Source organism: Durio zibethinus, chromosome 7 (genome assembly GCF_047325235.1).
Source record: "Durio zibethinus cultivar Kanyao isolate XHJ-2024 chromosome 7, ASM4732523v1, whole genome shotgun sequence".
Lineage (NCBI taxonomy): Eukaryota > Viridiplantae > Streptophyta > Magnoliopsida > Malvales > Malvaceae > Durio > Durio zibethinus.
This window is the reverse complement of record NC_143168.1, coordinates 21,300,368-21,317,015: the sequence shown is the minus strand read 5'-3', so window position 1 is coordinate 21,317,015 and position 16,648 is coordinate 21,300,368. Positions and strand designations below refer to the sequence as shown.

The following is a 16,648-nucleotide window of genomic DNA, read 5'->3' as shown; positions in this document are numbered from 1 at the left end:
GTTTCTATCAAACAAACAATATCTACCTTTATTCTTCTTATTCTATCTACAACTTCTTTTTGTTTTTTAGGATCATTAAATCCTCTAATATTCCATACTATCAATTGCATGATGAAGAAGAATATGTTTAGCTCTAGAGGCAGAAGAATTTGCCTTAAATTTCTTACCCTTGTCAATAGGTCATTTCTTCTTGATTTTTAAGGTTTTCATCAAATCTGCTACTCTTGCAACTGCTGCTCTTTGCTTCTTTGGTGATGGTTGAATTAGCTTTTCAATTCTATCTGTACTGTCCTCTTCCAATGTCAGCTCAGACTCCTTAATTGATTCAAGAAGTGCAAACCTGTTAACAAAACTTGCTCTGGCCGTTGGAGACAATTGAATAGGTGCCTTCTCTTTCCTTTCTCCTCCATTGTTGTCTTGTTTCATCCCTGCTTCATCATCTTTCTTGATCTCGTGTATTGGCTTATTACCTTTATCCTTTGGCGCCTACACTTTTTCTAGGGACCTTGATTGTTTTCTATGGACATGTCTTATCATTATGCCAAAAAATACAATAATGCATACATCTCTGTGGCAACCATGGAATTTCAACTGAAACAGATGTAAAAGATCCATCTTTTTGCACCATATCAATAAACCGAGGAACCGCCATACTTGCCTTAAACTCAACACAAATATTGGCATAAGCCAACCGCTGCATATTGGCTATGATTGAGTCCATATACGGAGGATTCCCCAATGCACTTGCTATATAGCTCAACCCTTTCTTTGAACATAGCTCCAATGGAATCTTTCCTAATTGCACCCAAACTGGCAACATTTTCATATTGAACTCCAAAGATTGCATTCCTGGTTCCCATTTTCGCACTATCAATGGCTTATTCTAGATATGCCATGGTCCATGCTCAATTACCCAATCCCTACCTTCTTTTTTGGGAATTGAATCACGAAGAAGTTAAATCCAGCATGCTTAATCTGTATCTCACTATTCTTGCCTCATAGAACGTTAAACATATTCTGAAAGAAACTGAAGTTTGGCATTTTCCCATTGAATTGAGTTACCAAAGAGCTTTGCCATTGATGAACCCCTTCGTCAAAAGCCTCCTCTAACAGCTTGACAGTTAATCTACCAACTATCTGCTGTGGGGGATAATACTCTAACGTTTGATCTGATGAAGCCGCAAACAACTTCCTCCAATCCATTGTATTCTCCTTGTGAATCAGCTCCCAGATCCCCGAATCGAAGCTTTTGCTATCAAATCCAGAGTCAAACCGAAAGAATTCCCCAATTTGCTCATATCAATTCCAACAACTCAATCAATTAATACTGTTTACTCTCAGTATCAACAAAAATTTAACTGTAAATCAAAGAGAAATGATAAAGAATTGAGGAAAAATGAGAAAATCCTTAGCTCATAAAAGTTCTGCTAAGGCGAGATGAGGCACTTCCACCATGTTCATAATTCGAGTTAATAGTCTTTTTTAATTTTTTTAACTTGTAAAGAGGGAGAATAAAATCCTAAAAGTCTTACACAGGCTGCAAAAATTAAGAATTTTGGATAAATGCAATCGAATTTAGTTGCAAAAATTTAACGAAAATATCAATTAACACCTTTAAATTGACATTTTAAAAGAATATAATGGTTAAATTCATTAAAGGTGGAAAATGGTGAATAGCGTATCCGACTTAGAAGTAGAGATTGACAATATCAGTAGTAGAAGAGTGACGAGCTTTTATATGATTTTGCATGGAAGATAAAAGAAATGAGGAAAGAAATGGAAAGAATGGGATAAAAAACTGCTCGTCAGAGCTAACAGAACTTTGATACTGTATCATAGTTTAGGAAATAGAATCTTATTTGGTGTAAAAGACTTGCTGCCATTGTTCTCATTAATATATATATATATATATATATATATAATTATAGTACAAGAATTACACTATCTGAGACATCTGTAGTACTCCAGTGATTTTTCCAGTTAAAATTTTCTCAAATTGGGTGATAGTGATATCTTTCTTTGAAAAGATTCGGCAATGAAGGCCTAAACAGGATTCGGCAATAAAGGCCTAAAAAAGTCAACAATGAAGGCTGAAAATTTTGCTTCCCAAAAAGAGCCTAAAGCTTTGATACCATGTGAAAAAACTAAGAAATAAATCAATGTGAAAACTGAATGTATGTTGAAAAACTGCTTATTGAGAATTATAAAAGAATCTTAGATTTATATACAACTAACTAGAGGTTAAACTAGGAAACTAAATCTTCCTAAAAAACTAATCCTATAATTGAGGGATTGTCTATCCTAATTTTAGGGATACAAATACTTAATTCTAGAGATACAAATATAAATATACAGATTACAAGATTACAGCCAACTGTAAATAAGTGTTTTCCCACAGGTTTCCATGCCCATCCTTTATTCCATTAAACAAATTCAGATCAACCGCCCTTCTTAGCATCATACTTAATCCTTCTGCAACTATCAGAAACAACAGTGGAGAGAGCGGATCAGCTTGTCTAAGTCTGCATCATTATTAGTCTGGTGAGTGAGCCACTGATGCTGTTGATATGCACCCCCATATCCATGAAATCCATTTTCTGTTGAAGCCCATTTTTACCATCATTGATATTAAGAAGTTCCAGTCAACAATGTCAAAAGCCTTCTCAAAGTCAAGCTTCAAAATCATACCCCCCTCTGACGATTTTTTCATACTATTTATCACCTCATTTTCAATAAGAACACCGTCCATAATATGTTTTCCCTCCACAAAGGCAGATGACTTGCTTCAATCTATTAGCTAATACTCTTGCTTCTATCTTGTATAAGCTACTGATTAGAGATAATGGACGAAAGTCCTTTTAGGGACTTGTAGCACTGTGTTTTAGTTGATAACATAATGAAGGAGCAATTTATACCTTTTGCCAATTTTTCAGTTTTTTCAAACTCTTCCAAAAAATCCAGTATATCAGACTTTAGTAAGCTCCATTTCCCTTTTATAAAGTTGAAGTTGAATATATCCGGTTCAGGCACCTTATCTCCATCACATCCTTCAACTGCATTCCATACTTCCTCTTCTGTGAATGGTACCTCTAGCCTCTGGGATTCCATCACAGTTAACTTCTTGGTTTCCAATTCCACCACGAAGAGCAATTGCTTTAAAAATTTTCTGAACATATTTTGGAAATGATTCTCTGCCGCTGCTCTAATCTACTTTGGGTTGTTAAGTCTTTTGCCTCTGTGGGATATGTAGCTGAGGAAATTATTTCTCCATCTGTTGTTGGAAATACAGTGAAAATATTTTGTGTTCTTATCTCCCTCTTATATCCATTTTACTCTTGCCTTCTGCCCCCATGTTTGTTCTTCCCCTCTTTGTAATCCCCATAACATTTCTTTTTTTGTTACTATAGCCAAGTTGATGCTTTTATCCATTGGTTTGACTTCATGCTCTCTCTCCCACAATGCTATCTCCTTCTCTAGTGAGTCTATTGAGGCTTCCATATCTCCTTTCCCATGATCGTTCCATTGTCTGATGTCCTTCTTCAGAAGTTTGAGCTTTTGCATCGCCATGTTACCTGTGTATCCCTCCACCTCGTATAAGCTCCATTTATTTTCTACCAGCCAATGAAACTCCTCATTCTTAAGCCAGTGATTAAAAATTTTAAACGGTTTCGGTCCCCAATCCTGTGCTTCAATTCCCAGACAGAGAGGAATATGGTCAGATATAGAGCATTCTAAGCACCATTGATTGATCGTTGAGAAGACCGATAACCAGTTCTGTATGATAAGGAATATATCCAGTCTGTTCATTGCGATTCTTTCACCTCTCCTATACCACGTGAATTTTTTACCAGCTAGGGGAAGATCAATTAACTCTGCTTCTTGTATGAAGTTTGCAAAGTCTGTTGATGATCTGGCAATATCTGCTATCCCAACTCTTTCCTCCTCATTTAGCATTGCATTAAAGTCGCCTGCAAAGCACCACAATTTTGAGCTACTTGCTTTTACTTCAGCTAGTTCTTACCAAAATACTTTCCTTTCGTAAACATCATTAAGGGCATGCACATTGCATAAATTAAAAGTGCCAGATTTATTTGTGAAACTACCACTGATCCAAATGAACCTCTCTCTACAAGTGGAGGATATGAATGTGAAATCCTCCTCTGCCCACATACATATCAATCCCCCCGCAACTCCATTTGGTTCATTTTGGGTAAACTTTACTCCTTTTCTTTCCCATAGTTGTCAAATTGTTTTGTCAGTCACTTTATGGGTCTTGGTTTCTTATGTAAAAATACTTTGGTTTTTCGTTTGACATTATCGTCCTAAAGGTCTCTTTTTTTCACTCCTTCCAATTCCTCTAATATTTACAGAAATAATCTTCATTGTGAGAAATAAAAACCCCTTGATTCTACCATTTTCCCTACTGAGAATAAGTAATTAAGAATTACCTTCCCATTCCTCTGTTGGGAAATATCACAATACCCACGCGCAGCAACCACACAAAAAAACAAGCTCAAATCAAGAATAAGAACACACAAATATATTTGGTTCGGCCCAACTCAAAATGGCCTACTCCAAATCTAATTCACTATCAAATAAGTCTTTACAATTGTGAGACTTTTAGAATGAGAAAAGTCTCCTAAAACTCCTTACTCAAAACTTAACCCAAAACCCAATTACACCCTTTTAATAGCCTACTCACTTAGCTATTCTCTTGGTGTCTAACTCTCTGGGGTTACAAACTAAAACCAAAACATCTTATTTATAAGGGTGAAACCCTTTATACCTTTACTAAACTCCCGATGTGGGATACAAGACAAATTCAAACTTACTTAACTGTCGATGTGGGATTTTGAGATTCAAGGCAAATCCCAACATCCTCCTCTGCCGCCTCTATCTCTATTAGCTTTTACAGTACTTCTTCTTCGTCTCCTCTTACTGATAGGCCTAGCAGCTTGCCCACTTCAAGTGTTTTCTCTGATTCTCTTCTAAGCACCCTATTCCTGTTTCGAATATCTTCATCAGATAAATCAGCCTCCTCCCAATACTGTGTCTTCAAGGCTTTCTTCCCTATGGCTGTATCTTGCCCACGGTCCTCTCTTCCTTTTAATACCTTTTCCTCGGCTTTGTATCATTTCTTCTTCTACCAGTATTTTTTCTGTCCTTTCTGCCATGTATTAGCTCGCCTTTCTGACTTTGAAGAATAATATTTTCCGCAATCGACAACTCTGTCTGAAGCTTTGCAATTTTTGGCCCCCATAATTCTTGTCCAGTCTCGTCATTATTTTCATCTTTCGATTGGGTCCTTGGCCTTTCAACTTTTGCTTGCGCAGTTTGGGCTTAGTTCAACGACCAATTCCACTCTTTTTCAGCCCAATTTTCCTCTATAGCCCAAATATCATCAGTCAGTGGTTGTCTTCATGTGTTGTGACTGGGGTTTCTTTCCCTGTTTTCCAAAGTTAATACCACGTCATCTTGCGACTGCACGCGGTTGGAACTTGCGGCTGACTTAACTCTCCTCCAGCTGTATAACCCTTTTCCAATACCTCACTACTTGCTCGTCTGTCAATGTTTCCCAGATCCGACTTTTCACCTCCTTCATCGTTGCACTATCCATTACTGCACAGTTGGAGTTCCTTTTCTGTGCTTGAGGAAGCTGAACTTGATGAGGACGATGGTGTTGATTGACTCTTTTTGATTTGTTTTATCCCAGTATTCCATAAGAAACCTGACCCGTCTTCCAGCGTTACTTTAACATGATATGATTTCCCGTTTATTACTGTCTGCAAGTAACTTGGGAGATGAGTATCTGTTCTGATGAGAGCTAAAACTCTTGCTACGTCCAATCTTCGTTTTCTCATCATACTATTATCGATGGTAACAAAAGTTCCCCAAGTGCTTCCAATTCTACTAAATAGCTCATAATTCCATGCATGCAGTGGGATATTTTCAAGTTTAATCCCAACAAACTTGTCACTTGGATGTATCTCTGGATTCCACGGCCTAGTCCAGAAGAACCAGTCACATAACCACACCTTTCCATCTTCAAGCATCCCCAACATTTCCTCTCGACTCAAACTGTAGTAACACCATACTACCCCCCCACGAACGTAACAAAGAAGTGCATAACCCCTTGACTGAATATTTGTTGCTATAGGAAGTTTATTGCCTGTGGATTTTTTACCCCCGCTACTGCAAATCGTTCAAGCCATTCCAAATCAAGGTTTTCCTGTTTCCACTCAAACATAACTGACTTCTGTGGTTCTGTCTCCTTATCACGATCTTTTTTGTCATCATCATCCTTTCTACCTTCTCCTCCTCTATTACTTTCTATCTCATTGTTTCTGCAGTTGTTGCCCCTTATTATTTCGTTTTAAGTTGGCTTGCCTTTCTCTGTACTAGTATGGTTTAGTGGAACAACTTTTCTTTTGTCTTGTCTGATTGCTGTTTTGGTGACTGCGCTGTTTTTTTGCATCCCTTTCATACTTTGCTAGTTCATCGTCAGCCTCCATCCATGCCAAAAGGTCCCATTTAGTGCCCTGATTACTGCCGGTGCTTCTCTCAGATCTTTGAACCTGAAAAAACCAAACTTACTGCGCCTTGTCCATTTCTTGTTTATGGATATGTAGTAATCTAGGGCCCTTCCATATTGCATTATTAGATCTCTCAGTTCTGCTTCTCTACCCATAAGGTGAATTTTGTCCACGAAAACAGATAGTAGCTTTCTCCTCCATCTATCTTTGTCATGTCTGGCTCTCCACTGTGGCTGTTCCCTGGCTATTTTATTCCACCCTTTCTTTCTAGCTCTCTCTTTAACTCTTTCTCTCACGGTGTTTTTTATACCGGACTCCACTTATTTATTTATAAAAAAAAAAATTTCTTATAACTTTTCTTTTAAAAATTTTTTATTTATCAAGTAATATTTAATTAATTTTATCTGAAATAAATCTTTATTCAAATTTTTTATAAGATTTAAGTGAATCCTAACAAATATATATCATCTTCAAAACAGAAAATTGTTTTGTCTTTTTCTCTCAAGGTAGCAGTTCTGTCATTGTCTAATTATTTGAGTCTAATTATTTTAAATTCATGAAATAAAAATGACATGGAGAGTGAATTTGAGCTACGCGATAGTCATGGAAAGTGATGATTCTAATTATCATAAACGTACAATTATTGAAAATGTGAAGTAATATATCTGATGTCATTCATTCATGTGTCCATTATACATAAGCTGGGTATGGGTCGCCCACTCCAATATTTATAGGTGATCAGATTTATCACTCTTTTATCACCACCAAATTTCACAAGCACAGGCACGATTCTGCTTTCCACTTTGGCTGGTAAACCTTAAACAAATTATCGTTCGTTCGTTTCTCAGTAGAAGTACAATACATTCTTCAAGAGGTAGTATAACCTTTCTCTTCAATTAAATCATAATAATGTAGTGTATATCCCATGTTTTTGTCCAGGTAATGGCTATAGGTGGTGACGTCAGCATTACAATGAACAAGATGGAGTTTGTGCCATGTTCGACAGAGACTAGTCAATTTTTCAGAGAGGTAATTGAAAAGCCCTGCCGTATGTATATGAATTGCGTGGTTAGCTTTGCCGTTTTCAATTTAATACACGACATCGGAGAAATATACATCTTTTTTTTTTCTCGTACGTAGGAAATCAAGATCTAATTGTGGGTTTTTTTTTTCTCGATTGTGTGTTTCTGGCTTTCTTGTTTCCAATCACTTGTTGTTGATTGTGTTGTTCGGTATTGCATCTTTGCGTTGCTTAGTTGTGGTTTCTCGTATTCTTTCTTGCCTGTTGGTTATTTCGACCATGTCTACTGGGTCTATTGTCTCTGGGTTGTGATAAGTGATTGTGGGCTGATGCTGGGTTCTTATTCTATGCGAGCTTTTTTAACCGATGTACAAGATTTTTTATTTTTTCTATAATTTGAAAATAGTGAGTTTTGAAATAAATTTTATTTAATTCAAATCAATAAATATCTTTCAAATTAAAAAAAATAGTAAGTGATATTGTGATTTTAAATTTTGAAGAAGTTTAACAAATGTAAAAATTATGAAGAAATTTATTAAGAAAAAACTGTCTTTATGAGATTTTAAAAGTTTGAAAATTTTGTTTGGTGATTTAATTTTGAATTTGATTGTTCACTTTTATCAAATTTAAAATGTCTAACTTTTCAGATTCTTTAATTTGTGAATTATAAAATTAAATCAATACTTGATTTAAAATATAATAGAGATTTAGATAACTAATAATTATTTTAAATGAATTTATTTAATTGATTAATAACATAAAAATAAAAACCATATTACGGGTCAAATAAATAAAATATCCACTTCATGTAAACAAATTTTATTGTAATTATGTATTTTGTAATATAATATTATATATTATTGCCCTTTGCTTTGTGATTATCTTTTATTTTTAAGTTAGAACAACAAAAAATTTTATAAATTTTATCACTTTATTTAAGGAAGTTTTTATATCTTTATTGTATCAAAATATATTTTTAATATTTAATTTTCATCCAAATAAAATTTTAATATAAATCAATCTTTCATTTGAAATAAAATTTTATTTGAGTACAAATAAAAAGTAAAAAAATTTTTGAATACAAATTATAAGAGCTTACTTTAAAAAAGTAAAATAATTATTTTCTCGTTTTAACATATTCCAAAAATAGTGAAGTTTAAAACTAAAAGTGTTACCAAATTTTATGTAAATTAGGAAATAGTATTTGAAATTTCATATTCTTATATGATTAGTTAGATAAGAAATTATATGATGGGTGCTTTTATTCATACCTCAAAAATTATTCTCTACATTCAATTACTTTTTATACTCCAAATTTAAAGTCTAATTTTTTTTTTTTACTAATTACACCCTTAACCACATTTCTAATTTTCCCTAAATACCCTTACACCCATTTTTCCATTTCCTTTTCCATTTTTCTTCAACCATAACCTTCAAACCCTAACCCTAAAAACCATCCTAAAAACTTTAATCCAAACTCTAAAATCACAAGCTTTGAAGTTAATCAAGCCATTAAACTTCAATTTAGAGAGAAATGACATGTAAATTTTTTTTTATTTTGGTAAAATATTGATTAAATTGAAAATCTGAATTGTTGATATAAGTAAAAAGGGATATATTTGAAATGAAGATTTAAAAAACAGTTTCAATTGAGGATCTCATGAGGTATGGATAATGCCTAGATTGAAGAACTTAAAGATCAAGAATATTAATGGAATGAGTTTTTGAAAAAGAATTTCGAATTAATTTGTTTAGAATTGTTGAATGTTTGTTATTTTAGATGTTTTGAACCTTTCCAAGCATTTATCTTGGTAATATAATGATTTCTTTGCTTGTTTATTTTTTGCCAAACTTGTTTTCATAATGAATATCTTTTCTTTAATTTTTTTTCTTGTTCTTCACCATTTATTCCTTAAGGAAATGTGATGGATTCCATTTGTCATCAAACTAGAATGATGATGAATAAATAAATGATTGATATGAATGATTTTTGCATTATTTCGAAAAAATTAAAAAGTGATTAGAGTAGATAAAAAATGAAATGTGAGTGATAAAAAAAGTTTAAAATGATGTGCATCCTTGTGACTTATAAATGAAAAAAAAAATTCCAAATGTTGAGATCAAATGAAAGGAAATTTTGGGTCATAAGTCGGTTGATATATTTGTTGGCTAGTTCTAAAGAAGATAAAGAACGTAATGGGAAGTTGAATAGAAGAAAACACATAAAAAAGAGTCTTGAGAACCTTTTACCACAATTAGAGATATATGACATTAATTTTTGCATTTCATGTATTGTATTCATTGCATCCATTACATTTTGATTCTATCAAGTTGAAAACATGCCATTCATTATATTCATTTATTCTATGCATCATGCATATTTGAAAAAACAGGAAAAATGAAAGTTTGAGTTTTGAAATTGAATTTGAAAGTTTTGAAAAATCTTTTTCGTTCATTGTATGCATTCATTGCATACGCTTGGAAAGAAAGGAAAAAGTAGATGTTGAAATAATTTTGAGAATAGACATTGGAATATGGTCAATGGTGAATTTGACGAGATCAAAGGAATCACTTTAAGGTATGAATTTTTTATTTTAAAATTTTAATGCCTCTATTATGGAGAAGTTTTTATCCAAAAATGATAATGAGCTATAATACCTCAAAGCATAATCTTGAAAACCTCAAGTATTTCATTTTATTTTTCAAAAGTTTTAAAGTCTTTGGTTGGGAAACATTTTACTTTTTGAAAGTTTCAAGCCTTTAATAGGTTGAAGCATTTTATTTTTCTAAAAGTTTCAAAGCTTCTACTAATGAAGAGCTTTTCGATTTTTGAATGTTTTAATGCTTCTATTGAGAAGGATCTTTTGTGATTTTCCTTTTTGATTTTTTTTATCCGAATAAAATGGATGTTTTTTTTATTTTCATACACTTTCCGTTTTACAAAAAATTATACAAAAAGGGTAAATTAGCTCTTTTAATGTAAATTAAAATTTATTTTTTTAGAAATTTTTAGTTTAAGTTTAGGATAATCTTAAAAAGAATAATTTATACCAATCACATTTATATAAAAGAGATTAGTAATAATTTCATATTTTTTGTATAAATGAATAAATTTTCAAAATTAAATATTATGATAAAAAGTTAGGCACAATATATGTTAATGAAATTATTTATAAGACTCAAATAATGTTTGAAATAACTTTTTATGAATTGATGTATATATATATACACGCGTGTATATATGTATATATATATATATATATATATGTAATGAGAGAGAGAAAGAGAGAGGATGAAGGATCATTATTTTGGAATGAAACATCATGTCGAGCGGACTTTTTTTAATTTTCAATAATTATTTTGGAATGAAACATCATGTCGAGCGGACTTTTTTTAATTTTCAATAATGACGATACCTAATAATGATATTCAATTGCTTTAAACAAATTCTCAATAGAATATAAAATAATGACAAGCATTCGACTTTTTCCTTAGAGCATTTGATTGTTTTAGTCTAAAGGTAGTTGTTATGTCATTACTGACAATAGTACATCCCGTGATTCCGAGCATTACGGTAGTCATGAAATGTGAAGATGTGAAGATGTGTAATTATCATTTAGACATACGACTGTAGAAAATGTGACAGTTGTGTTATCTGTTCTGTAAGGGTTGTTGTTATGTCATAATCGATAATAGTACATCACGTGAATCTGAGCAACACGGTAATCACGAAATGCGAAGACGTGTAATTGTTATATATACATAGCTTGGGTATTGGTCGCCCGGTCCAATATCTATAGGGGATCAGTTACATCAATCAACACCAATTTTCACAGCTGCACAGGCACGATTCTGCTTTCCACTTTGACTGGTAAATCTTAAACAAATTATCATTGATTCTTTTCTCAGTAAAATAACAATTCATTCTTCAAGAGGTGGTATTATATTTCTCTTCAATTAATTCATAATAATGTAGTGTATATCCCGTGTTTTTGTGCTGGTAATGGCTACATATGGTGACATCAGCATTCCAGTAAAGATGCCACAAGTCGAGCTTATGGCGGCACCGGAAGAGAAGTTTGTTCCAGGGGTAATTGAAAAGCGTTGCTCTATATATATATGAATTTCGTGGTTAGCTTTGCCTTTTTCAATTAAATATATGCCTTTTTGTTTTCCTTTTCTTTTTTTACGTAGAAGATCAAGATCTAATTGTGTTTTGTTTTTTTTTTTTTTTTCCGATTGTGTGTTTCTATGTTTCTTGTTTCCTGTTTCCGATAAGTTGTTGATCTCCTGTTTGGTATTGTGTCCGTGTTGCTTAATTGTGGTTTCTTGTATTCCTTCTTGCCTATTGGTCATTTCGACCATGTCTACTGGGTTTGTTGTCTCTGGGTTGTTATAAGAGATTGTGGCTGATGCTGGATTCTTATTGGCTTTGTACGGTATATAACTATACTTAACTTTTTGAACCCACGATACACAAGATTTTTTATTATATTTTTTGTAATTTATAATTTATATTTTTTTATAATTTTAAAAGAGTGAGTTTTGAGATAAATTTTATTTTATTTAAATCGATAAATATATTTCAATTTTAAATGCATAGTATGTGATATTATGATTTTAAATTTTAAAGAAGTTTAAAAAATAAAAAAAATTATGAGGAAATTTATTAAGAAAAAAGAATCTTTTTGATATTTTGAAGTTTTAAAATTTTATTTCGTGATTTAATTTTGAATTTGATTCTTCATTTTTATCAAATTTAAAATATTTATTTTTCAGATTCTTTAATTTGTAAATTATAAAATTAAATCAATACTTGATTTAAAATATAATAAAGATTTTGATAACTAATAATTATTTTAAATGAATTTATTCAATTGATAAATAACATAAAATAAGAATTGTTTTACATTCAAATAAATAGATTATCCCCCTAAATGTTTATGTAACCATGTATCCTATAATATAATATTATTTATACTCACCTTTTGTTTTGTGTTTATTTTTTTCTTTTTTTGTTTTTGCTTTTTAACGGTTAAAATAACAAAAAAAATTTATGAATTTTATCACTTTATTTAAGGAAGTTTTATATCTTCGATCTTTATTTTATCAAAATACATTTTTTAAGTCCAACTCTTAATTTAGTGGCTAAAAAAATTTTATAAAGATGTAAAAGACCTAGTTTCAAGTTAAGATCTTCTCTTCTTTCCTCCTTGTAAGGGATATTTTTTCCCCCAAACCAAAAGAAATATACTTTTTAATATTTAATTCGCATCAAATAAAATTTTAGTTTAAATCAATATTTTATTTGAATTAAAAGTTTATTTGAATACAAATTATGAGCGCTTAATTAAAAAAAGTAAAATAATTATATTATCTTCCTTACACAAATTTTAACATATTTCATAAATTTTGATATTCTTATATGATTATTTAGACAATAAATTATATGATGGGAGCTTTTATTCATATCTCATAAGTATTCTCTAAATTCAATTACTTTTCAAATTTAAATTTTTTTATTTAATTACACAACTAACCATATTTTTTATTTTCCCTTAATACACCTAACAGCCATTTTTATATTTCCTTTTCTATTTTTATTCAACTTAAACCTTCAAACCTTAACCTTAAAAGTCATCCTAAAAACATTAATCTTAACTCTAAAATCATAAGTGTTGAAGGTAATCAAGCCACTAAACTTCAATTTAGAGATAAATGACATGTAATTTTGTTTGACTTTGAGAAAATGTTGATTAAATTGAAATCTAATATTGAATTACTTTTGGGTGAAATCGTTAATTTTGGATTTACATTTCAATAAGCAAAAGCTTTTAAAAGTTTTTAAAAATGCAAATTTAAATGTTTTTACAAGTTTTAGAAATGTAAATTCGAAATTTGTAAACCTTAAACTCTAAATCTCAATCTTTTAATCTCATTTTTTTTTTCAGTGTTGTTATACATTTTTTAAATATTCTAGATAATAATTGCTGGAGCTGTTTGTTGTTGCTGAAATTTTTTTATCTTTGAGGTTGAATGTATTGACTCTGTTTCGGTGCCGACTCTATTTCTGCTTGTTGATGATTTGCTGCTCGGTTTGTGGATGGGTTCGGTTCTGGGTCGACTTGATTCAATTCTTTGCTTCTGGGTAGAGGCTTCTTCGTAGAATTGCTTGTTGACTCTATATTGCCTTTGTTAAATTGCTGTTGACTAGAAAATCAAACTTGAATGCCAAATTTCTCTTTGCGTCGAATTGCTCTTGATTATTGCTTCTTGCTTGTTGCTTGATGCCTGATTTGCAGACTTGATTTTGCTTGTCTTGGTCTGCTTCTGTTGGCTATATTGCCTGAATGTGCTTGTCTGCTTCTTTTGAATTGCTGGTTGGTTTGAATGCTTATTTTTTGTTGCTTCTTGCTTCTAGCTTGAATTGCTTCTTCGATTGATTTCTATCCCTGGCCTTTGCTCGTGATTCTCTGTTTTGCTTGATTTTCTGCCGATTGTTTGCTTTTGACAGATTCGATCTTGGTTTAACTCTAAATTTCTTCCCGAGGATGTCTCAGTCATTAATTCAAAATCTTAAGAAAAATCAAGGCCTTCACAAAGAATCCCACTTTTTCTCTTTTGGCTTTTCTAACTTTTTTTTTTTTTCATGACCAAATTAAAACTAAAAATAAAATTAAAGTCGAAATCTAAAACAAAAAGCAAAATTAAAATTTGGGCTTCTATCTCTTGGATCCAAAATTCATCATTTGTATTAAAGCTCAATTATATAATCAAATTAAAATTTGAAATATAACTAATTTTGAAAAAATCTTATAGTTGAAATGGATGTTTAAATATGAATAAAAAGAAAAACGAAAAGAAAAAAGTGTAGGAAATAAGATGAAGAATAAAAATGAGTAGAAATGGGTGTGAGATTGAAAAGTACTTTGTCAGAGGTTAAGTAATTATATATAAGAATACTTTTGTAATAAAAAAATTAGGGTATAAATAATAATAAAGAATAGAAGCTTCCTTATATAATTTATTTTCAAAAAAAAAAAAGGTGTTGTTTGCTTAAATTTTAATGCAATTATTTTAACAATTTCAAATCTTGAAAAATGCATTTTATAAAATGATCGCTTATTAAAAATCACTGCATGTGCCACCTTTTTAACAGAAGATAGACCCAAATAGTTGGATTATTAGTAGAGTGCCTCCTCGACTACGTGAAGTAAATGCAGTAGCCTATGAACCAAATGTGATTCAAATCGGTCCCTATGGAGGTCCTCGTTATTGGGAACGCACGCAGGCAATGGAAGTTGTCAAAGAGAATTGCTTCAGTAGGTTCATTGAGAAAACCAAGCGTGATCGCAGCGAATTTGAAGGGGCCATGAGATCAATAGCAGAACGAGCTAACAAATGCTACCAAGTTTACCGTGGCACTTATGTTCCAGTAGACAAGCTGGTCCGTGATGGATTTTTTATTGTTTCGCTAATACGGGGGAAGTACCCAAAAGAAAATTTTTACCAACTTGGACGGATTCAAACTGACATTCGGTATGATTTGTTACTGTTCGAAAATCAGCTTCCTTTCTTTGTGCTTTGCCATCTAGATCGCATAATAACGTCAGAGGGTGAAGATGAAGAAGATCGCATAATAACGTCAGAGGGTGAAGATGAAGATGCTAGCATAATAACGCCAGAGGGTGAAGATGATACGTTCGCTCGTTTAGCTCTTTCTCTTTTCGGAAAAGGGGCGCGACGACCAGCGATGTGGTCTGAAAAGTACTATCCCACAGGCAGAAACCCGAATGATTTCAAGCATCTTCTGGGCTTGGTACATGCTACTTGCCTTCCTTCAGCTCAAGGAAGAAACCGCCACTTTTATTTTAAACAAAAAGCAGAAAAAGTAGCGAAAGATCCAAAATCCCAACGCTCATGGAAATTCATACGCAGTGCAACAGAGCTGGAAGAGGCAGGAATCAAGTGTGAGAAGAATAATACGGAGAGCTTGTTCGATATAGAATTTACAGATGATACAAAAGTACTGAAGATTCCCACCTTCCACGTTGACGATAATACGGAGCGTATCTTGCGAAATTTAATGGCCTACGAACAATCCATCCCAAGTTCGGAACCAACTTACGTTAGTGATTATGTGACGTTCATGGATAACCTCATCAACACAGGCAAGGATGTGCAATTACTCTGTAACTGTGGAGTTGTTGATAATTGGTTAGGGGATGATGAAGCAGTTGCCCAAATGGTTAACAAACTTCGCAACAACATTTACTCGTCCGATGACTTCTACTATGCGGAGATATTTGGTAAGGTGAACGAGCATTGCCAGAAAAAATGGAACAAATGGAAGGCAACATTGAAGAGAGATTATTTTAACTCGCCCTGGTCGCTCATTTCCTTCCTTGCTGCGGTTGTCGTACTCCTATTTACCGCGATACAAACTTTATTTTCGGTTCTTTCTTATGTTCATCAGTAAGTCTAAGTTTTCTTAAGTTCCCATGGTTGATGGGAGGCAGGGGAACTACTAAAAGCTCATGTTAATGAGCTATTACATATAATAAAATAAATACTTGAGTGCTGCCAACAGCCATGTACGTGTATTAATTAGATAGCTGTTTGTACGTGTATTAATTAATTGTGTAATTGCTTCGATGGATTAATGCTTATTCTCTGGGTTTTCTAACAATAGAATTTGTTTAACTTGTGTGCCAAAAATGACATGTTTTAATTACAGCGCTTTCTGTCGCCATGATCACTCTGATATCTTCTCAAGGGATTGATGAATATGTAACTCCCTTTTATCTTTCAACCCAAATCTTATTGCTATCAATCGTTTTCATAGGTTTTTCCCTTGAAATTGTTAGTATTGACTTTAACCAAATTATTTATGTTTTTGGACAATTCAAGTTATATTGGCGAATTTTCTTCCAATTGTACACATCTCTCAATGTTGAAAGATTTTTATTAAAGTGGCAAAAGATATTTGGGTGTTATCAAATAATTTTGGACAAAGCACATTTGAAAGTTGTTGAAGACTTAGTCACTATATTATTTTAGTATCAATTTCATAGACTATTTATAATTATAACTC

At 32.3% G+C, this 16,648-nt stretch overlaps 2 protein-coding genes across 2 annotated transcripts; one reads left to right on the top strand and one right to left on the bottom strand.

The window, feature by feature from the left end:
• Window positions 1-3,318: 3,318 nt before the first annotated feature.
• LOC149518134 (uncharacterized) lies at window positions 3,319-3,954 on the bottom strand. The gene has a single exon (XM_089763427.1). It carries the CDS (start codon window positions 3,952-3,954, stop codon window positions 3,319-3,321), a length of 636 nt encoding a protein of 211 aa, XP_089619553.1.
• Window positions 3,955-7,281: 3,327 nt separating this feature from the next.
• Window positions 7,282-16,248, top strand: LOC149518133 (UPF0481 protein At3g47200-like). Its single transcript, XM_089763788.1, has 3 exons — window positions 7,282-7,343; window positions 7,473-7,562; window positions 14,714-16,248. Exons 2-3 carry the CDS (start codon window positions 7,476-7,478, stop codon window positions 16,031-16,033), a joined length of 1,407 nt encoding a protein of 468 aa, XP_089619914.1. The 5' UTR covers window positions 7,282-7,343; window positions 7,473-7,475; the 3' UTR covers window positions 16,034-16,248.
• Window positions 16,249-16,648: the final 400 nt, after the last annotated feature.

Bases quoted from the DNA above. Each gene is read 5' to 3' on its own strand.
- LOC149518133 (XM_089763788.1), top strand. From the start codon at position 7,476: ATGGCTATAGGTGGTGACGTCAGCATTACAATGAACAAGATGGAGTTT. The intron at 7,563-14,713 runs GTAATTGAAAAG...CCTTTTTAACAG, and splicing joins CTAGTCAATTTTTCAGAGAG to AAGATAGACCCAAATAGTTG.
- LOC149518134 (XM_089763427.1), bottom strand. From the start codon at position 3,954: ATGCTAAATGAGGAGGAAAGAGTTGGGATAGCAGATATTGCCAGATCA.